Source organism: Pan troglodytes, chromosome 1 (assembly GCF_028858775.2).
Source record: "Pan troglodytes isolate AG18354 chromosome 1, NHGRI_mPanTro3-v2.0_pri, whole genome shotgun sequence".
NCBI lineage: Eukaryota > Metazoa > Chordata > Mammalia > Primates > Hominidae > Pan > Pan troglodytes.
In genome coordinates, this window is record NC_072398.2 from 7,276,194 (window position 1) to 7,300,106 (window position 23,913).

At 38.2% G+C, this 23,913-nt stretch overlaps 1 protein-coding gene across 8 annotated transcripts in view; it reads right to left on the minus strand.

Annotated features, from left to right (window-relative positions):
* Window positions 1–1,210: 1,210 nt before the first annotated feature.
* EXO1 (exonuclease 1) overlaps window positions 1,211–23,913 on the minus strand; it is a 42,754-nt gene continuing 20,051 nt past the window's right edge. For 4 of the 8 annotated variants that reach the window (XM_001160941.6, XM_054660915.2, XM_016941753.3 and 1 more), the window contains 5 exons: window positions 19,828–20,074; window positions 12,749–13,343; window positions 10,061–10,162; window positions 5,503–5,696; window positions 1,211–1,492 (listed from right to left, as the gene is read on the minus strand). In XM_001160941.6, the coding sequence (XP_001160941.1) occupies window positions 1,357–1,492; window positions 5,503–5,696; window positions 10,061–10,162; window positions 12,749–13,343; window positions 19,828–20,074 (1,274 nt within the window). In that variant the 3' untranslated portion in view covers window positions 1,211–1,356. The remainder of the gene's footprint in view (window positions 1,493–5,502; window positions 5,697–10,060; window positions 10,163–12,748; window positions 13,344–19,827; window positions 20,075–23,913) is intronic. The other 4 variants (XM_054660923.2, XM_009441748.4, XM_063790137.1 and 1 more) reach the window with 1 other exon arrangement.

The following is a 23,913-nucleotide window of genomic DNA, read 5'->3' on the forward strand; positions in this document are numbered from 1 at the left end:
CTGCCCTTTCTCCCACACTATTTTTAAAGATTTCCAAAACCAATCCTATTTCCAGCCTTATTCTGCACCTCTGGCTTTAGAGGAATCTGGATATCTCCATTTGTCAAGCTTATCAGATTTTTACCTCTTCTAGTCCTCTGCCACTGACAATTATCATTTCTTTGTGAAATCACTTACCACTCATCCATCAGTTTCCTCGCCTGATGTCTCTTCTTCCATTCTGTTAACCTCGTGGATTTGTCTTATTCCTTTTCTGTCGTTTAAGTAGCATTTTTAGTGAGTGAGGGGATAAATATTTGTAGGCAACGTTTGACTCACATTCCTAATTTGTTTTATAACAGGAAACATGCATGGAGAATTCAAATCTGCTTTTGTTCTTGGGATTAGGTCTTTTCCAGATTGGGCCTTTTTGGGTTTTAATTTTGTAATAGCTTTAGTTAGCTTTTATTCCATTCTGATCTCATTTTCCTAGAGTCCTCTACCAAGTCTCACTCAAAAATATAAATACTTTGGCTCTCTTTCCTTTATCCTCTATATCACAAATACTTTTATAATTCCTTTAATTCCTGTCACTTCAGATCCTCACTTGTGCAGCTGGTTCTCTTTCCAGGTATCTGCCCATTTATTTGCAGAGTGTACGTGTCACAGACCTTGCAGCTTTAGTATCTTATGTAGTGTTTAGGGGACTAGTTTTAAATACATGTTAAGAAAGCTTTAGCCTATACTTCAAAATATATATATTAAAACTGAGGCTATTTTGAAGTTTAAAAATATTAATGATATAAGAAGTATTTCCTTTCATATGAGGCTGAAAATTTCCCTTCAGTGTCAACCTATAATCCAACCAAACCCTTCAGGGATAAGAGAGCACTGTCTCATTTGTGTAATGATCTTTAACCCTTCCAATTACCCCTCCCATCTCAACAACTTTATTTTCAATTCAACCCCGAAGGTCAGATGGGAAAGGCAAGTGGAAAACTTTAAAGCCTGGAGAAACACAGTGATTTCCTCTAGGATTGTAGTTTCTCCATTTACTATCTTTCTACTTGACAACATTACAGAAATATTTAGAGTAGGCTTTTATAAACTCCAGAGGATTTTCCCAATTAACACTAAAACCTCCAAAAACCTGTCAGAGATACAATTATTCTTCTATTTAGCTTCTTATAAAAATATAAAAAGCTGAGCAAAAAAAACCACAACCCAATTATAAAGTTAATATACAAAATGTATTCTATTTTTAAAATGGCACAGAATGAGAAAAAATTCTTCATGCTGATAAGTGCCTCATTCCCAAACAGGGACTTCAAATTGATCAGATTCTCTTGCAGGCAAAAGCTTTGCAGCAGTCTGCATTTACTGGAATATTGCTCTTTGAACACGGCCACATTCAGGTTTGTTAAATATATCCTCTTCCGCTTCTGGAGTTAGTTGGATGTTATCTCTGACTGGGGACAGGGGTTTCTTACAAGGAGGAAGCTTTTCAGAATCTCTGCAAAATACAATAAAATACATTTGGTATTTTTAAGGTATTGATTATTAGAGAAGAAATATTCTACCTAGACAAAATAGAGGGATATGAAGAGCATAAGACCCTTTACTGTATGATCTCTTTCAATTCATTATATAACACAATCAGGTTCTCCTGTGAGCACTCCCAATACATTCTGAGTCTCACTTCTTAGTGCCTCTTCTTGCTTTCAAAATCACTATTCAGTGTAGGTGCCGGGCCACCACTAGATATATTAGCTAAGGTAGAATGATTCCAATACTTTAATTCTTTTCTCCTTAGTGCCCTTCTCAAGTCTGGTTAAGAACTAATATAAGTGAAGCAGGAACAAATGGTTAAGCCCTGGTTAAATCCTATCTTTTTTTTTTTTTTTTTTTTCTTTTTTGAGATGGTCTCGCTGTGTCACCCAGGCTGGAGTGCAGTGGCACGATCTTGGCTCACTGCAACCTCCACCTCCTGGGTTCAAGCGATTATCTTGCCTCAGCCCGAGTAGCTGGAACTACAGGCGTGCACCACCACACCTGGCTAATTTTTGTATTTTTACTACAGATAGGGTTTCACCATGCTGGCCAGGCTGGTCTCAAACTCCTGACCTCAAGTGATCTGCCTGCCTCAGCCTCCCAAAGTGCTGGGATTACAGGCGTGAGCCACTGTGCCTGGCCTAAGCCCTGTCTTTTATTCCCCTCTCAGTTGTTTTCTCTTTTTTCTTTTCTGGAAGGAAGCTATCTATAAAAATTAATCCTGTTATGAAGATATTACAGGTAATTCTATCTCCTGTCAACAAAAATTAAATACCAGTACATCTTTTTTTCTCAAAGGTATTTAAGAATACTGTTGCACCCTTAATTTCTCTCTAGCAACAGTTTTCAAAGCATGTTCCACAGCCCCTGGAGAGTCCCAAGATCCTTTCAACGGTTTCCAAGACCAAAACTATTCTTACACTATTCAGACTTTGTTCATCCTTTCCACTGTGCTGACCCTTGCATGGATGTTGCTAAAGCAGAACAGAGTGAAACTGCTGACAACTCAGTGTGAATCAAGACAGTGGCATCACACCGTACGAGTCATACCAGGACTATTTGTATTCTCCACCTCCGCGTACTTGCAGTTAAAAAAGTCTCAAAAATATTCTTGATGGAAGCAGTACAAATCATTAATTTTATTAAATCTCAACCCTTTGGTATACTTAAAATTTTTTTTTTAAATTTTTTTGAGACAAGGTCTCGTTCTGTTGCACTCTGGCTGGAGTGCAGTGCCGCAATCTCAGTTCACTGCAACCTCCACCTCCTGGGCTCAAGCAATTCTGTCACTTCAGCCTCCTGAGAAGCTGGGACTACAGCCACATGCCACCACGCTCAGCCAATTCTTTGGTATACTTTTTAATATTCTGTGACAAAATGGAAAGCACAAACAAAACACTTCTATTGTGTATGGAAGTATGATAGTTTACCTCAAGTAAAAGCATGTGTGACACAAAGGTCATTCGGGACTTCTCTAAAATTTGGAACAAAAAGGGGCCAGGCGTGGTGGCTCATGTCTGTAATCCCAGCACTTTGGGAGGCTGAAGCAGGTGGATCACTTGAGGTCAGGAGTTCAAAACCAGCCTGGCCAACACAGCGAAACCCGATCTCTACAAAAAATATAAAATTAGTAAGGCATGGTGGCAGGCGCCTGTAATCCCAGCTACTTAGGAGGCTGAGACAGGTGAATCACTTGAACCCAGGAGGTGGAGGCTGCAGTGAGCTGAGATTGTGCCACTGCACTCCAGCCTGGGTGACAAAGAGAGACTCTGTCTCAAAATAAATAAATAAATAAACAAACAAATAAAATGAACAAAGAGAGCCTGTTACTTTAAAGAAAAACAACTAAGAGTATTTGTTGCTAATGATAAAATTCAAGCTTTCAAATGAAAATTAAAATTTTGGAAAACGTATCTGCCACACAAGTTTCCCAATATTAAAGGCTTTGTTGATTGTGACTTTTTTCTTATATTGTATAATAAAATATATCAATATTTGGAAGTACATCTCAATTAACCAATATTTTCCAAAAGACCAACTCATGATGTTACATGTAAAAGATGCATTAAAAGTGCACCAGCGTAGGCCAGGCAAAGTGGCTCACACCTCACATAACAACTTAAATAATTAACTGGGGCTGGTGGCACAAGCCTGTAGTCCCAGCTACTCAAGAGGCTGAGGCAGGAGGACTGCTTGAGCTCAGGAGCTCGAGGGTACAGTGAGCCATGATTGTGCCATTCCAGCCTAGGCAACAGAAAAAAGGGACACCAGTGGACTGCAATAAAACACAGAGTACAAAAAGTCAGTTGATATGGTTTCATATTCTACACTATCACTGACCTAAAGAAACTACAAGTTGTTGGATTTAGACATAACAGCAAAGAAAATTTACCACTATCTAAAAAGGCTATCAAAGTATATATTTTCTAACTACAAATATGTCTATTTCCTTCATATACTCAACCAAAACACCAAATCATAACAGATCAAATGTAGAAGCAGATACAAGAATCTGGCTGAGTTCTATTAAGCCAGACAGTAAAGATTTGCAAACTAGATAGTAAAGATTTGCAAAATGAAATGTAAAGCCATGCCACTTTTCTTACCTTTTGGGGGGATTTGGAAAATATAGCTATCTATTTTTTAAATGTACTATCTACATTCATGTAATAGGCTTATCATTATTTTAAAATAGATATTTTTAAATGTCTATTTCAATTTCTATGATGGTTAAGTGTTGACAAATACAGATATTTTTAAATGTCTATTTCAATTTCTATGATGGTTAAGTGTTGACAAATATAACCTACATAAACCAAAGTGTTTTGGGGCCTTTAATAATTTCTAAGAGTATAAAGCATTCCTGAAAAGAAAAAGTTTGAAAACTGCTGTCATATGGTTTAATCCTAGACTTTACACAATGTAAAATAACAAACGATTGTCCAGCACTTACTTATTTACGAAGTGTTTCCCACTCACACCGCCTCATCTATGACAATATTTCTACTAGGTAAGGTTTAATCCTATCATTCCATATAATTAAAAAAAAACTTTTATTAAACAGCACATTTCTTTTATTGAGAACAAGAAAATAGCTATAAGGTAATGCTACTCTGTGGCTAATTTTGTGGTCTAACACAAGGAAGTATTATGGTTAACAAAAATTTAACTATACAGAAGATGAATTCTTTTAAAACAGTGCTGGCCACATACACTGCAAATCTGGCAAATTCATCATATAAACTCAATGAGTCTCCCCATTTTAGATGTGATAAATTAGAGAAGTACGATATTGCACTGTGTTTCTACCCCTTCTTTAAAATTTTATTCTTGTCTGGGCGTGGTGGCTTACGCCTGTAATCCCAGCACTTTGGGAGGCCGTGGCGGGTGGATCACCTGAGGTTGGGAGTTCGAGACTAGCCTGACCAACATGGAGAAACCTCGTGTCTATTAAAGATACAAAATTAGCCAGGCGTGGTGGTGCATGCCTGTAATCCCAGCTACTCGGGAGGCTGAGGCAGAAGAATTGCTTGAACCCAGGTGGCGGAGGTTGCGGTGAGTGGAGATCGCACCATTGCATTCCAGCCTGGGTAACAAGAGCAAAACTCTCTCAAAAAAAAAAAAACAAAAAAAACCAAAAAACCAAATAAAATTTTATTCTCTTTACAATCCTGAGAGATAAGAAAAGGAAGGCAGGAGACTTAAGGCCTAGGAAAGCAATTTGCTTCATATCAGAGAGACTCCAAAACCAGACTGAAAACTGGTTTTTAGTTTGTCATCTTTTTATGAAAAGAAGGTATAGAAATTGATATTAAGTATAAAGAGTTAGCTAAAGGGAAGAGAGAAAAATAATTATTTTATAGTGAGAGAAACAAAAACTCATACGAAACTAGGAAGAGTTGGGAGAAAGGGATGGAAATTACAGAAAATAACAGTTTATCTTGTTTCAGAATAAGAAACAAGGCAACTCACTTTTTAAATCCAAAGTTTTTCCAGAGCTCATTGAGTTTGATCTGTAACCCCGGCTTGTTCTCGGCATTATGATGCTTTCTCTTCTGGATGCTTGCCGGCTTCTTGCTCAGCCCACTGGCTCTGGCAGGTCCTAGAGGCTTGATCTTGGTGGTAGAAAGAGAGTCTGCAGAACTGGACTTATATAGCCCAGGAACCTGAAGATTAAACACCCATTTTAAGACCATTCTGTTAAAGCAACTAACTTTAATTTCAAGCTATTCTTTATTCTTTACTTATTTATTTATTTATTTATTTATTTATTTATTTATGTATTTATTTATTTACTTTTTGAGATGGACTCTCACTCTGTCGCCCAGGCTGGAGCGCAGTGGTGCGATCTCGGCTCACTGCAACCTCCACCTCCCGGGTTGACGCCATTCTCCTGCCTCAGCCTCCCGAGTAGCTGGGACTACAGGCACCCGCCACCACGCCTGGCTAATTTTTTATATTTTTAGTAGAGACGGCGTTTCACCGTTTTAGCCAGGATGGTCTCGATCTCCTGACCTCGTGATCTGCTCGCCTCAGCCTCCCAAAGTGCTGGGATTACAGGCATGAGCCATCACGCACGGCCAAACTATTCTTTATACATAACAACAAAATAACCCATGAGCAATGGTAAAAATGTGCTATTTATAAAAGTCTATTACAGAAGTCATCATAAATTATTTTAACAGGTAATATGTAAACCTGGCATAAAATTTAAAAGTTCTCTCTTTTGTAAAGGAACAGAGAGCAAAATGAATCTCTCTCGCTGCCTCCCTTTCCAGAGGCAATTGCTGCTCCCAGCTTCCTGTGCATCCACTGACTTACGTGCACGCGCGCGCGCACACACACACACACACAGGCAGCATAGTACACATTGTAGTGCACTTCATTTTTCTCACTTAATATATCTTGATTCCTCTTAATGATGTAACTTAGAGATTTTTTTCAGTTCACAGGAAATAGAATTTTATTTTGAATAGGTTGCCTGTTCTTGCATTGTATATATATGCCATAACTTACTTAAACAAACCTCTATTGACATTTAGGCTGTTTCTACTAAGGGTTGATTTTTACCCTGTGGACAGAATGGAGACAATGAAGTTTTGTTATTGTTTCTTAAGATAGTAAGAATGAGGTATATTAAAAAAGGTTTACAATATGAATCTGGCAGTGTGTGTAGGAAGAATGAAAAAGTTAAAACAAAATAAAGGTTCACACAGTAAAGATGAAATCCTTAAATATGTGTTGTGATGGGGAAAAGTGAGGGAGAAAAAAGAAGGCAAAGAAATCAACATTAGAATTTGGAGAGGTATCGATGTTTGGTTGTTTTTCTCTAACTGCTGTAGAAGGATCAAACTGACAGTTATCAAGAAAAAGGACAACCTTAGGATTTTGAAACTAAGTGGCAGATAATATAATTTTGTTTAATAGATAAAACAAAAAACGTTCTGAGAAGAAATAGAGGTAAAAGACACGAGTTTGATTTTAGGTATTAAAGATGGGTATCAGGGAGAGCTCACCTGGAGGGTCACCAAAACAGAAGTGGTAGTTAAATCCCTGACAATGCAAATGTCTGAGAATAATAATAATAATAATATGATGGTTTACTATCTAGACATAACTCCTTTAGGAAAAGTACTTTCTACATCTCCAGTTCTATCCATCATTGTAAATAATTCTGCATGTATCTTTCCAGACTTCTTAATATGATGCCACAAACATGCAAATGTGTACATCAATATTTTAAAGTATTTAAACAAAAACACCACTATACATATTGTTAATAACATATTTTTCCTTTTCACTAATAATGAATGTCTTTTCAAGTTAGTAGATATGATTGCAAAAAACTTCTTGCTCAAAAATTTAAAAAATAATCTCATATTTACATATTTCATATTTGTATCTTTAATGTACTGTAATTTGCTGTGGACTGAATGTTGTGTCTCCCTCACATTCATATTGAAGTCCTAACCCCTTAACTCCTAATGTGATGGTGGGATTTTTGAGAGGTGATTAGATCATGAGAGTAGAGCCCTCACGAATGAGATTAGTGCCCTTATAAGAAGAGGTACAAAAGAGATATTCTCTGCCTCTACCATGTAAGGACACAGCGAGAAGGCATCTGTCTGCAAACCAGGAAGTGGGCTCTCACTCAGACCTTGGACTTCCCAGCCTCTAGAACTGTGAGAAATAAATATTTATCATTTAAGCAAATCCAGTTTCTGGTATTCTGTTATAGCAACCCATATTGACTACGGTAGAATTTACATTTATATTGTGTGGGACTACATCTTCTTTCAAATGGATAGGCAGGGCCATTTATTAAAATTTTAAAAAGTAAAAAGTTTTGTTTTTTTTTTTTTTTTTTTTTTTTTTTTTTTTTTTTATTATACTTTAAGTTTTCGGGTACATGTGCACATTGTGCAGGTTAGTTACATATGTATACATGTGCCATGCTGGTGCGCTGCACCCACTAACTCGTCATCTAGCATTAGGTATATCTCCCAATGCTATCCCTCCCCCCTCCCCCCTCCCCACCACAGTCCCCAGAGTATGATATTCCCCTTCCTGTGTCCATGTGATCTCATTGTTCAATTCCCACCTATGAGTGAGAATATGCGGTGTTTCGTTTTTTGTTCTTGCGATAGTTTACTGAGAATGATGGTTTCCAATTTCATCCATGTCCCTACAAAGGATATGAACTCATCATTTTTTATGGCTGCATAGTATTCCATGGTGTATATGTGCCACATTTTCTTAATCCAGTCTATCATTGTTGGACATTTGGGTTGGTTCCAAGTCTTTGCTATTGTGAATAATGCCGCAATAAACATACGTGTGCATGTGTCTTTATAGCAGCATGATTTATAGTCCTTTGGGTATATACCAAGTAATGGGATGGCTGGGTCAAATGGTATTTCTAGTTCTAGATCCCTGAGGAATCGCCACACTGACTTCCACAATGGTTGAACTAGTTTACAGTCCCACCAACAGTGTAAAAGTGTTCCTATTTCTCCACATCCTCTCCAGCACCTGTTGTTTCCTGACTTTTTAATGATTGCCATTCTAACTGGGGTGAGATGATATCTCATAGTGGTTTTGATTTGCATTTCTCTGATGGCCAGTGATGATGAGCATTTTTTCATGTGTTTTTTGGCTGCATAAATGTCTTCTTTTGAGAAGTGCCTGTTCATGTCCTTCGCCCACTTTTTGATGATCTAATTAAACTAAAGAGCTTCTGCACAGCAAAAGAAACTACCATCAGAGTGAATAGGCAACCTACAACATGGGAGAAAATTTTCGCAACCTACTCATCTGACAAAGGGCTAATATCCAGAATCTACAGTGAACTCAAACAAATTTACAAGAAAAAAACAAAAGTAAAAAGTTTTTATGCTACTAGAAACATAATATATGCTCATGGTAGAAAAACACAAGAAAAAGAACAGAAAAAAGTTCACCTATATTTCTACCAGTAAGAGCTAAAACCAATGATTATTTAATAACTCACTCCCTTGTTATTTAGATTATTTCCAATTTTTCACTATTATAACCAATGCAGTATTAAGTATTCTTGTATTTAAATTCTCAATGTTTCCTTAGGCTAAAGTTCTAGAATGCACTTACTGGTTTAAATTATTTGAACTCTTTCAAATTTTTTTCTAGAAATGGCAGACCAATACTCACTTTTTAAAACATGTGATTATCTCACTATACTCTCATAAAAAATGAGTATAATTAAAAACATTTTTTTGAAATATGAGAGGCAAGAAACTATTTTATTATTTTAATTTGCACTATTTGATTACTAATGAGGTTAAACATATGGTTAAACAAATGAGGTTAAACATATATTAATCAACCATCGGTACTTTTCCTTTTGTGACCTGTTTATGACCTTTATCCATCTTTTAAGTTAGGAAATGGTGTTTTTATACTGATGAACAAGAACACTTAATACATAAAATATGCTTTAATTCATCCTTAATATATAAAATATGCTTTACTATGTAGTAACACAAATATTTATATATTTTGATTTAACAAACCTAGTTTATCATGGGTACACAGTTTCTAGAAGGCCTTTTGGCAGTATGTATCAATGTTAAATCATACATGCCTTGGGACCAGTAATACCACTCCATGCAATTCATCCTTACAAACTAATCAAGAATATGTCCTCAAATATTTATCCACAAGATCTTGGTTGCAGTATTATTTGCTAGAGCAAAAAAATTTAGGGTAAATGACAAAAATAAGGGGATTGGCCAAACCTATACAATTGCATATTATAAAGTCATTACATTAATGACTAAAAGTACATGGAAAGTGATCTTTCATATATACTGCAAGAGAAAATAAGTTTCACAACTTAAACACCTACAGTCAAGCATAAAGTTTTAAAGTAGACATTTTTATATAAATGAGACTACAGGTATTTTGATTTTTAATTCTGCTTGTATTTCTCATTTTCTAGTTGTAAGCATACACTGCTTCTGAAATTAAAAAAAAAATTAAATAAATGTTTTACCTTGTTCCTTAGAGGTGTGTCTTTTTTTGAGAAATGAGATAAACGTAGCTTGGAGGTCTGGTCACTTTGACTGTCAAGTAACTTAATATTGCAATCAGATTCCTAGAGTCCCCAGATCAAAAAATAAAATAAAATTAGATTTTTACTGTAGAATTTTTATGACAACAAACTAATATTCAACAAAATGGAAGATAAATAAGAACATGGGATAGAATTAATAAAAGAAAATGAATAATATGGAAAGGATGATATTTGCCAATTTCATTGAAGAAGCTAACAAGATGTTTCAGCTGGAGAGGTAAATTATATAAAATATCTATTTAAAATTAAAGTCTTTTCTGAACTGTTAGAAGAGGATGTCAAAATGCTGAGTCAGATAAAACAAGAGTCTCCTACTGTAAAAACGCTGCGTTACCCACGTGTGGTTAAGTTTTCATCTTACTAGCTAAAATAAGTTGAACTGGTGCAGCTCCATCCCTTCTTTTAATCATGTAACACATTCAACTTTAAAAAGAAAAAAACGCATCCACTTTCAAGTGGAGTAGCATTGTATTAAATGCACTTCACCTTTAGCAATGACTTTCAGACCTTTCTGCCCCCAATTCTATCAGATAAGACTTCTCTATAGATGGAGAGTTCCCTTATAATCTGCATTCCCATGAAAGTCAAATAAAAGAGGACAGTAAGGCCAGGGGCGGTGGCTCATGCCTGTAATCCCAGCACTTTGGGAGGCCAAGGTGGGTGGGTAGATCACTTGAGGTGAGGAGTTCAAGACCAGCCTGGCCAACATGGTGAAATCCTGTCTCTACTAAAAATACAAAAATTAGCCGGGCATGGTGGCACATGCCTGTTGTCCCAGCTACTTGGGAGGCTGAGGTGGGAGAATCGCTTGAACCCGGGAGGTGGAGGTTGCAGTGAGCCGAGATTGTACCACTGCAATCCAGCCTAGGCAACAGAGCAGACTTAAAAAACAAAAAAACAAAACAAAACAAAAAAAAGAGCAATAAAAAAACCCAATAGTGAAAAGCACTCCATTAACTTGTATTATACCTTACAGAAACTCTAACATTCTTTGCTCATAGCTAACAGTACTGGTGACTCTGGGCTAAATCACTTCCTGAAGATCACAAGGAAGGTCCTAAGAAGACTTCAACCTCAAATATGGTCAATGAACTCAACACAGACAGAATCTATGGTTGTTGTTTTTCACAGTGAACTACCGACAGAAGGCTCAAATATTGAAGCATTTTCTTCTGAACTATAGGATAAAAACTGATATTCAAAATGACGCCCCAATGTTTCACAGCTTTCTGAAACATTTTCTCCATCAAAGAAAGATTATATGATTTTCATGTCAACTGTCAGCATCAGATTCTTTGAGAATTAACTATTCTAGTAGGAGTTTACTACATCTGGCAGCAAGAGAGAGGACTTAATGAATTATTCCTAGTTTTGTTTAGTTCGTTTATTTTCAGGGGGGGCGTGGCTAGGGGAGGAGGATTCACATTTCTATAACCATTAGTATATAAAAAAAGGTTAGCCCAGAAGACAAAATGTGGAGTTCTACCAGCCTACAGTGTGAACTGATAAGGCTTCTCAGGAAAACATGGCTAAACGCTTCCAAAGTAAATGAAATAGTAAGATGCATGCTGGAAATATAAAAAAGATAACCCCAAAGGAGCTCAGCAGACTTAATATCCTCACAAATTGACAGTGATGTTTTTATGAAAGATGTTCAAGATAGCCACTGCCGTGGTACCCAAGTGGCAGTAAGAGAAGATGCAGTATGAAGCAGAAATGAAAAAGACGAGATAAAGACGTTCATAGGAAGAGAAACAGACAGTCTTCTAGACCAGTATGCACACCTGTATTACTGTTTTGTTTTGTCATAAGGATAAATTTAGAAGGAATAAGAAGAGTAAATGAAAATATATTTCTGAAGTACTAAAACTTAAGATGAATACCATTGCATTAACAGGGTTATTTCCTTATAAGGTCTCTTTTTTTTTCTTTTTCTTTTTTTTGAGACAGTCTTGCTCTGTCCCCCAGGCTGGAGTGCAGTGGCTCAATCTCAGCTCACTGCAACCTCCGCCTCCCAGGTTCAAATAATTACCCTGCCTCAGCCTCCCGAATAGCTGGGATCACAGGTGCCCCACCACCATGCCTGCCTAAGATTTTTGTATTTTTAGGAGAGACAGGGTTTCACCATGCTGGCCAGGCTGGTCTCAAACTCCTGACCTCAAGTGATCCGCTCGCCTCGGCCTCCCAAAGTGCTGGGATTACAGGCATGAGCCATCGCACCTGGCCCCTTACAAGGTCTTAAATGTTATCTGAATTCAAGAGCATATTAAGGATTTAAACAGTAAATTGATAATAATTTTTCATTTCACAGATTATCACTCTGCCTCGGTTTTAACTGTGGCACACCTTGAGATACTCACCAATTGAACATACAGTGATTCAGGAAATATACAGAGTTAATTTAAATGTACTGCAGTTTAAAATGTGAAAGATACAGAGAAGTCCTTCAGATGAATAAAATGTGAACTTTCTGCACAGTAGAATTTAGAATGAAAAAAATTAATATAGCTCGTCATTTACATGTAGGAAAAATTTCCTCAATTTGAGCAACAACCTATTTTTTCTTACATATAAATTTGAAAACAAAGCCTTCAGGATTTGACTTACCTCTGAATCAGAGTCCTTACTAGAGCACTGAGAAAGCTTTGATGCATTTGAACTCTGCAGTGAGAATTCTCCACTTTCCTGGGACTGTGAAGAACACGCCCCTTCTCGTAAGGGATGAGACTCATCGTCACTGGACTCCTCGCTCTTTAACTGCGACACATCAGACATATTATTCTCAGGCAAAGAGGTGGGGGAATCGCTCTTTCTTCGGAATTGCTGCAATGCTGTGCTTGGAGAGGGGCTCGGCGTTCTTGAAAAATCTCCAAGACCTCCAGACCAACTAAAACAACTTCTTAGTGTTCCCAAAGTGGGTGGTGAAATGGTCCTTGTAAATTTGCTGCTCTTAAAAGAGTAGGACTCTTCATCTGTAAACACTGTTGCCTTGTCTGGAATATGATCACCTGGAATATGATTATTCGGAATGTCATCACTTGAATCACGTGCTACATCTGTGTCAACCAGTCTCTTGCCTTCTTGGTCTCCATACTCTGATTCATGCAGATTGTTCTCTTTATCTGTGACAGCAGTTTCATCCAGAGGCTGGATGCTCACTTTGTTTGATACACAGTCAGTAGAATCTGAACTGCAAAAAAACCTAATAAAAAAAGCAATAGAAACAATAAGTAAGTATGAGTATTTTAGAGTTTTCTCAAGGGGTGTCAAGATTCAAAATGGAATAATCAGTTTCTTTTTGAAAAAAGTCTCATAAATACATAATTTCATAAAGGCATAAAAAATCTTAAATTTTAGTCAAAATTCAAATTTTGATTATGCCAACATTCACACATTTAGAATTCTATTTATACGATGAATTTTTAGACAGGATTTTCCTTCTTTTTTTTTTTTTTTTTTTTGAGACAGAGTCTCTCTCTGTCGCCAGGCTGGAGTGCAGTGGCGGGATCTTGGCTCACTGCAACCTCCGCCTCCTGGGTTCAAGCAATTCTCCTGCCTCAGCCTCCTGAGTAGGTGGGATTACAGGCATGCGCCACCATGCTGGCTAATTTTGTATTTTTAGTAGAGACGGGGTTTCTCCATGTTGGTCAGGCTGGTCTCAAACTCCTGATCTCAGGTGATCCGCCCCCCTTGGCCTCCCAAAGTGTTGGGATTACAGGCGTGAGCCACAGCGCCCGGCCTAGAGAGGACTTTCTAAAAGCAGTCTTCTATATACACATGTATTTGGAACTTCTGTACTTTATTTATACCTAATTGTCATATAGGTGTTCTTTCTCTAAACTTTTAAACTCTCAAATAGAAGATAAACTCTTTGAGGGCAGGTACTTCCCATGTCTTTGTATCTTCCACAGTACCTAGGATGGGGCTAAAACATGGTCAAACACATGAAAAGATATAGAAATATGCAACCAAAAGGATAATTTACAACTATTCTCTCATATTTTGTGGGAAGCAAAATTAAAGAAATTAGCTATTTACCCTTCATCTTAGCTTTGTTCCTAGCATTATACCATCTAGGAACTTGCAGTAGTATACTCATCTACTAGCTTGTTATATACCCTATAAACTTCTATACTCTTAAATATACAGGTTAAGACTTTCTTTCAAATCAATCATAAATTCCATATTACTAAAGAGGTATTACTTATTCAGTATAGCAGCTTTTAAAAAAAATTCCAATAAAAATGAAAGCTCAGTATCATTATTGAGGAGGCAAAGTTTTTAGGTTTAACAAATATCCTATTATACATGATCAGATAAATAAAAAACTTAAAGAGAATTTACCTCCTTAATAGGCATTAGTTCAAATCCAAGATAATGAACAGAATATTTACTAAATGCTAGAGAGTAAAAATCCTTTCTATCCTTTCACCAAATCCCTAGATTAGTTGTATGGGGAGGGGGCAGGAAGCAGTACACGGAAGAAAAGCTCTTACTAGGCTTTTCAGTAAGCAGAAAACATGAGCTCCTAGATAGGACAGCAAATTCATTTTTAAATCAACAGCAATTCCTATGATGCCCAAGTATTCTCCTACATATCATTTCACAGGCAAGAGAAGAGATAGTGACAATGCCCAGGGTTATAAAATTACTTGGCTAGCAACAAACAGAAGTAAAACTCAGAACCCTTCCCAGTTCATGGCTACTTCCTCCCAACTGGCCCATACTGTTACTTAAGTGACTTGTATTTCCAGATCTCGAAAGATAAAACTGGCACGTTTCTGTGATAACTACCTACATAATAAAAATAATTAAGACTTAAAACAGGCTTCCAAAATGCAGGCAAATTGGTGACAACGTTTTACATGTTTAGAATCTCCTTTTAGTTGCATTCAATTAAAAAGAGAGGAGTGGTAATGAATGCTTGCACATATATTAATGACTAGGCATTATGGCAGGTGCTTGACACGCAGAGTTTCTATTTACCTTCACAACAGCCTTATGTATATAATCATCCATTTTTTATAAAGAAATAGGCTCAGGGAGGTGAACAGTGTGTGAAAGATGACTCAACTAAAAAGATGACAGAGTGAGAATTCAAATCCAGGCCTATTGGATTGTATGCTGCTTCCAATCCATTATATCAACTGTGACTAGAAATCTTCCTATCACCAGTACTAACTGTACAACTTTGAGAATGCTTAACCTCTCAGAGCCTCAATCTCTTAACCTCAAATAGAGAAGACAGCATCAATCCTATATATCTCATAATATTGTTGTGAGAAACAGAAAAACATGTAAAATTACCTTGAAAATTAACTTTGAAAACTAATTTAATAATATCCAGTTAATTTAAAAAGAAATTTTTTTTGAGATGGAGTCTCGCTCTGTCACCCAGGCTGGAGTGCAGGGGTGCGATCTCAACTCTGCAACCTCCTCCTCCTGGGTTCAAGCTATTCTCCTCCCTCCGCCCCCCGAGAAGCTGGGATTACAGGCATCTGCCACTACGCCCAGCTAATTTTTGTATACTTAGTAGAGATGGGGTTTCACTATGTTGGCCAGGCTGGTCTCAAACTCCTGACCTCAGGTGATCCACCCTCCTCGGCCTCCCAGAGTGCTGAGATTATAGGTGTGAGCCAATACCCTGTCTAGTCATTATCAGATGTTGCTGTATAATGTAAGCCATAAAATGACACATCAAAGACTGACTTACTCCTGATAATTATTTCTCACAGAAAGCTGACAGAGAAAACAAATTATTTCTCTAGGTATCTCTTAATGCACCCTCTGAACAAGTTACTAGTGAAACATCTAAACTACATAAAGCTGCGATGTATAGTCTCAAACTTGAAGACTTCCTTAAGCTTCTACAATGACTAAATAGGCGAGCCCTGTAGAGACACACAAACATTCTCATTTGCTGTCTCCAAAGAAGAGCTCAACATGAAGCAGCAGCACAGGGGCACTCTACTCTCACCCCAGCGGAAAAACAAAACCAAGCTAGAAAAACTGCTCCAAGTGAGAGAAGTCAACTTTCTAGAACTTTTTAATCAGTGTATTTTTTTCTTTTTTTGAGACGAAGTCTCGCTTTGTCACCCAGGCTGGAGTGCAGTGGTGTGATCTTGGCTCACTGCAACCTCCGCCTCCTGGGTTCAAGCGATTCTCCTGCCTCAGCCTCCCAAACAGCTGGGACTACTAGCGCCTGCCACCATGCCCAGCTAATTTTTTGCACTTTTAGTAGAGATGGGGTTTCACCATGTTAGCCAGGATGGTCTCGATCTCCTGACCTCATGATCCGCCCGCCTTGGCCTCCCAAAGTGCTGGGATTAAAGGCATGAACCACCACGGCCGGCCCAATCAGTGTATATTATCTAGAACACTGTGTTCCAGTTTTGTGGCCAATTTTTCATCATTCCACTGTTAACAAGCACCTTTAACAAGGGTGACTAGCAAAAGACGAATCAAAACTATCATTTAATCATATTGTATTGCAACTGTTTCCTTGAGAAGACTCCATGGGAGAAGGGTTTGAAACATCACCTGAGGTGAGACTAAGAAACTACCAGTGGTTCATTCTTTCATGCTCTTCTCCCATCATCATGGTTAGACAAAGCTGACTGCTGCCTGATTTATTAAACTTGAAAAACAGGGCAGGGTGTGGTGACTCACGCCTGTAATCCCAGCACTTTGGGAGGACAAGCTGTATGGACCACTTGAGGTCAGGAGTTCGAGACCAGCAGTTCGACACCAGCCTGGCCAAAATGGTGAAACCCCATTTCTTCTAAAAACATAAAAATTAGCTGGGCATGGTGGCAGGTGCCTGTAGTCCCAGCTACTCGGGAGGCTGAGGCAGGAGAATCACTTGAACCCGGGAGGCGGAGGTGGCAGTGAGCCCAGATGGCGCCACTGTACTCCAGCCTGGGCAACAAGACTGGAATTCTGTCTCAAGTAAAAATAAAAATAAAAAAATAAAAAACTTGAAAAACAAAGACTATTCATTCGAAGTCTTCTAGTGGAATACAGGAGCTGGTAACTTTTCTCTCTTAGTGTTACTCTATCATGCCTAGATCACTTCTGACACTTACATTTCCTTTTTCATGCTGTGGCACCACCATCTAAAGTCAACATAATAGGAGTTACTTACTGTATGTTTATCATCTATCTATAAGGCACTGCTTTAGGTGCATTACTGATAGTAACTCATTTAATCCTTTCATCGGCCCTAAGGCTGTTATAATTGTTAGTCCCAATTTTTAAAAGGAGAAAACTGAAGTATCCAGAAGTTAACTTGTCAAGTCACACATCTCACAATGAACACAACAAGATTCCAGGAAGCCTGACTCCAGGTTCTAAATTCCTAATCCACAAATTAAACTGACTCTTCACAATCTCATGATTGCTCCCAGGGACTATGGCAACAGCCCAACTGGTCCTTGTGCCCCATCTGTGGCCCTCTTGAACCCACTCTTCACGGGGCGCTCAGAATGGTTGATCTAAAACAGAGATCAAATCATACACCACCTCCCCCGATTAAAACCCTCTCAAAGTTTCTTTTCTTTTCTTTTTTTCCTGGAGGCGGAGTCTTGCTCTGTCTCACCCTGGCTGGACTGCAGTGGCATGATGGCTCACTGCAACCTCCTCCCGGGTTCAAGCGATTCTCGTGTCTCAGCCTCCCAAGTAGCTGGGACTACAGGTGCACACCACCACGTCCAGCTAGGTTTCGTACTTTTAGTAAGGACAGGGTTTCCCCATTTCATCCAGGCTAGTCTCTAACTCCTGACCTCAGGTGATCCACCCACTTGGCCTCCCAAAGTGCTGGGATTATAGGCGTGAGCCACCGTGCCCGGCGACCCTCTCAATGTTTCTATAGCCTCTAAAGAAGACTAAAAGTTCCCACGTTGGCATACAAGCCTTCAGTGAATGGTCTCCTGCCTATTTCTGCCCCCCTCACCACCCACCTTTCCCCAGCTTGAATTCTGACAGAGGTCATCACAGCACTGACAGACAGCAAGGAGTTGTCCTGAGCCCCATGCTGCCCCCCATCTTTACACCTTTCCTCAAGCTGTCTGACTGTACTGGGAAGGTACTTGGTGCCGGTCTTTGCCTGCTTCACCTGTCATTTAAACCTAGGCAGGGACACCCAACACTCATCCCTTCCCTCTTACCCTCAACCAATGCCCCAGCATTAGATGTCCCTTGAACGCCCTCAAAACACCGTATTCATGCCTTTATCTCTGTACTCACCATACTGTATGGAAAGATTTTTACGTATTTATTTTTCCAACTGGACTACAAGCTTCTGAAAAACAAAAACTGTCTTTCTCATTTTTGAACTATAGCACCTAGCATGGCATCAGGTTCTCAATTAATATTACAGCTCCACAGTCATCTACATTAGAATATATTTCTGAAAATACTTTGCAAAATTGTATGAAGCCCTCAAAGAAAACAAAAAAGTAGAAAAAAAAGAGGGGGAAGGGAACTCCCCAAAAAAACAGAATTTCTGTAAAGCAAAATTAATAATAGGGGCTACAATCCTCTTTTATTCTGATTCTGTACGGAGAGATTACCAAAGTACTAGAAGTTAAAGGGGTTTATGTCAGAACTAAGACAATACATGATAAAACAGTAATCAGATTAAGGCAGGTTCTACACCTGCTTCCCTCTAGACTCAATGTTTATTCAAGGCTCATCATCACTGGCCATTAGAGAAATGCAAATCAAAACCACAACTGGGGGGAGGGAGGAGGGATAGCATTAGGAGATATACCTAATGTTAAATGACGAGTTAATGGGTGCAGCACACCAACATGGCACATGTATACATATGAGACAAACCTGCACGTTGTACACATGTACCCTAGAACTTAAAGTATAAAAAAAAAACCCACAATGAGTTACCATCTCATGTCAGTTAGAATGGCAATCATTAAAAAGTCAGGAAACAACAGATGCTGGAGAGGATGTGGAGAAATAGGAATGCTTTTACACTGTTGGTGGGAGTGTGAATTAATTCAACCATTGTGGAAGACAGTGTGGCGACTCCTCAAGGATCTAGAACCAGAAATACCATTTGACCCAGCAATCCCATTACTGGGTATATACCCAAAGGATTATAAATCATTCTACTATAAAGACACATGCATACGTATGTTTATTGCAGCACTATTCACAATAGCAAAGACTTGGAACCAACCCAAATGCCCATCAATGATAGGCTGGATATAGAAAATGTGGCACATATACACCATGTAATACTATGCAGTCATAAAAAACGATGAGTTCATGTCCTTTGCAGGGACATGGATGAGGCTGGAAACCATCATTCTCAGCAAACTAATACACGAACAGAAAACCAAACACCACATGTTCTCGCTCATAAATGGGAGTTGAACAATGAGAGCACATGGACACAAGGAGGGGAACATCACACACCCCAGCCTGTGGCGGGGTAGGGGGCTAGGGGAGGGATAACATTAGGAGAAATACCTAATGGAAGTGACGGGTTGATGGGTGCAGCAAACCACCATGGCACATGTATACCTATGTAACAAAACTGCACGTTCTGTGCATGTACCCCAGAACTTAAAGTATAATAAATAAATTAATTCTAAAAAAAGACAAAATAAATACCAACAGAGTACATAATACAACAGACAATCAACATTCTGGAGACATAACTATACCTGCTTCTGGTCCCTGGAACCACAACTGCACCACTTTCTTCATTTTTCCTTTGTAAAAATGTTGCAAATTTATTTCTCGTCCTAGGTGGAGTGCTTACACTCTTTTTGTTAGTAGGTCCATTTACCAGGTCAGGCACAAACACTTCAGAAGAGCTCAATGATTTATTGCCTTCAGAGCTATTTTTCTTGGTCTTCTTCATAAATGAAAGAGAATACTGACTCAACAGGTCATCTTCTGACAGCTCTTCTAAATAAAAACAAAATTATCTGTAAATCTTTGTTTCACCTGTACTTAGAGATTTGGCCTTAACTTCAGTCTATATCCCATTGTCCTAAAAATAAGGACTTTAAAAAATATATATATATATGCCTCAGAAAAGAAAACATAAGGATAAGGATGATTCAAAAAAACTCCCTTAGGTCTATTTTATAATTTCACACATTAGTTTAAGATTTAATATCAATTGTTTATACAATTTCATGTTAAAATTACCCAAATCAAAATTTCAGAGCACAATCAATCCTGTGTGGCGATGCATTCATTATACTAAGGGTCTAATTTTGAATATAAAAAAATCTCCAGGAAAATTTATATGTAAATATATGGTTAATGATCAATCGTTAAAATGTTCCAATAAAACCAGCAGCTATTGATACACATGGTTTATGTGTTCTGGGTTTTGATGTATATTGTGAATGTCATATAGTCATAAGTAATTTGTGCTGTAGCTCTGATCCTTATTACTTCACTATGAGGCCCAAGAAGATTGCTGTGTGTCAAATGTATTCTGTGGTATTAAAATAAATCATAAGACTAAATAATAACAAAAGTTTAAAATCTGAGACAGGTAAGTACATAGAGACAGCACTAAGGTTCTTTGAATTACTTTGACTAATTCTGAGTCTGAACAGCTCCTTCTCCACAGAGGTGTAAGCGCATGCTACTGTAATCTTTGTGAAGTTGGTAAGATAGGTTGGGGCTACCAAAATACCAGAAACGAGATGTCTCAAATTTTTAAAAGGCACAGATTTTTAAAAAGCTGTATCAGCAAATTAGATGTTGATCCCCAGCAAAAGTTAAATCTGTTTATTATGCAGGGAATTGTGAGTCCTTGCAGAAGAAGAAAAACAAGTGTTCCAGGGTCCCCAACAAGGCTTTCAGAAGCCACACCAGATTAACCTCATTTTTTTTTCTCAATAAGGTTATTAGCATAGCTATTTGGGGACTCCATAAATTAAGCATATCTTGAATTTGGCAAGACATTTGAGTGTCTCTCATATCATCCCAGCCAACAATGCAAAGCCATATCTACTGTATATTAGTTATGGGGATTTGCAGCAATTGCACGGGCCTAAAAGACTACTACTGGCAACTGTTAGTCAAAAGGAAGTCTGTCTCATATACTCCAGATTTCTGTACTTGCTCTGATTCAGTTATACATTATATAAGCAAACGTACTGTAACCAAAACTTTAAGACTCATCAATTTCCAGATGACATACATAATATGCATTTATTAGAAAATACAAAGATTTGAACAAAAAAATTAACAGGCAGAACAATGAACTAAAATGAATTAAGATTATTGTAAGAGGAATGAGTTAACCCACATTTAAGTTTAAAATGTAACTATACCTGGCTTAACAGCAACTGGCAAATATCAATTATCAACTCAGCAAATTCCAGCAAAATGCCAGATTGCAAGAATGTGAATGCAATCTTAGTTTGCAATAATAAAAGCACAGGACTGAAATAGTGCCACAATTCTAAATATTTCTTCTGTGGTAAGCAGACCACATTTCAATAATCATACTCACTGTAACAACTAGACAATTCTTAAAAACCTATATTACATCCAGAGCACAACCTGAATGGCCAAGGAACATAATAGCCTGGAAGAGAAATTTAGGAGTGTCACAATGGCTATCTTTAAATCATCTGAAGGGCTGGTACATGAAATAGGAATTAAACTTACTCTAGTTCTTTTGTTTTGTTTTTGTGTTTGTGTGTGTAGAAAGGGGACAAAACCTATTGATAAGTTGTAGTTACAGAAAAGTAGACTTAGTCTGACATAAAGAACTCGCAAACTTGCTGACAGTGAGCTAGCTACATAAAATGGACAGTGTGTCTTGATTGTAGCAGAAGAAAATGAAAGAACATGTACAGGCCGGGCGCAGTGGCTCACACCTGTATTCCCAGCACTTTGGGAGGCCCAGACGGGTGGATCACGAGGTCAGGAGTTCAAGACCAGCCTGGCCAACATGGTGAAACCCCGTCTCTACTAAAAATACAAAAATTAGCCAGGTGTGGTAGTGGACGCCTGTATCCCAGCTACTCGGGAGGCTGAGGCAGAGAATTCCTCAAACCCAGGAGATGGAGGCTGCAGTGAGCCAAGAACACGCCACTGCCCTCCAGCCTGGGTGACACAGTGACACAGTCTCAAAAAAGGAAGGAAGGAAGGAGGGAGGGAGGGAGGGAAGGAAGGAAGGAAGGAGGGAGGGAGGGAGGGAGGGAAGGAAGGAAGGAAGGAAGGAAGGAAGGAAGGAAGGAGGGAGGGAGGGAGGGAGGGAGGGAGGGAGGGAAGGAAGGAAGGAAGGAGGGAGGGAGGGAGGGAGGGAGGGAGGGAGGGAAGGAGGGAAGGAAGGAAGGAAGGAAGGAAGGAAGGAAGGAAGGAAGGAAGGAGGGAGGGAGGGAGGGAGGGAGGGAGGGAAGGAAGGAAGGAAGGAAGGAGGGAGGGAGGGAGGGAAGGAGGGAAGGAAGGAAGGAAGGAAGATGAATGTACACTGTACTTCTTATATAACAAGTATATATTATCTTATATAACATACACAAAAACCTTTTATTTCATATGAAGAAACAAAGGTTCAGAGATAATTATCATGAAAATCATTTAGGTTCATAAGGAATCAGGATATTTCGGCCGAACATGTATAATCTATACTTAAATTTGAAAAATAAAAGCATGAACTAAAATTTGCAAGTCTTTGTTTTATTTTTATTGTTGCTATTTCATTCACCGATGTAGATGTCTGAGGGAAGGAAGTTAAGAGAGAAGGAAGCAATTATAATCATTCTTTCCATTTTAAACATCCTCTATGGTGAAAAAATTCCCACGTTTCCCCAATACCTAGTATATTCCTCTCAGCACTTCTGTTCAATATTGTACTAGAGATTCTAGTTTCCTTCCCCATTTAATTGTCTTGGCACATCTGTTCAAAATCAGCTGACCACATATATGTGGATCTTTTTCTGAACTCTATTATTCTGCACCATTGCTCTCCTTACCTATCTTTACATCAGATACACTGTTACATCACACTGTGGCTCATAGGAAATCTTGAAGTCAGGCAGTTCAAAAGAAAACAAGCTTAGATTCTTATACTAAGAGAAAGAAATAAAAGGTATTTAAACTGGAAAAGGAGAAGCAAGATTGTCTTTATTCATAGGTGACACAGTCATTTATATAGAAAATCCTACATATTCCACAAAAGAGATACTAGAACTAATACGTAACGTGAGCAAGGTTGCAAATATATGATTAATGTACAAAAATCAATGGTATTTCTATATACCATCAATGAACAACTAGAAAACAAAACTGAAAATACTATTTACAGCAGCATCAAAAATCGAAATATAAAGATAATTTGACAACAGATATGTTAAGATCTGTACAATGAAAACTACAAAGCATTAAAGACTTAAATGAATGAATCAGAAAACTCAGTATTGTTAAAATGTCCACTTTCTCCAAATTGATGTATGGATTTAACTAACTCTCAATAGACTTTTTATTTTTTATTTGAGACAGGGTCTTGTTCTGTCACTCAGGCTGGGGCGCAGTGATGTGGCCATGGCTCACTGCAGCCTCCAACTCTGAGGCTCTAGTGATCCTCCCACCTCAGCCTCCTGAATAGATGGGACTACAGACACACGTCACCACATTTGACTAAAGTTTAAAAAATTTCTTTTGTATTTATTTTTTGTTTTACGATAATGTATTCTGAACTAGTAAGACCCTTTGAGCAGGGAAGCTGCAGCTTTGGAAAATAACCAGCTGACAGCTTTCTTAATTTTTTTTTTGAG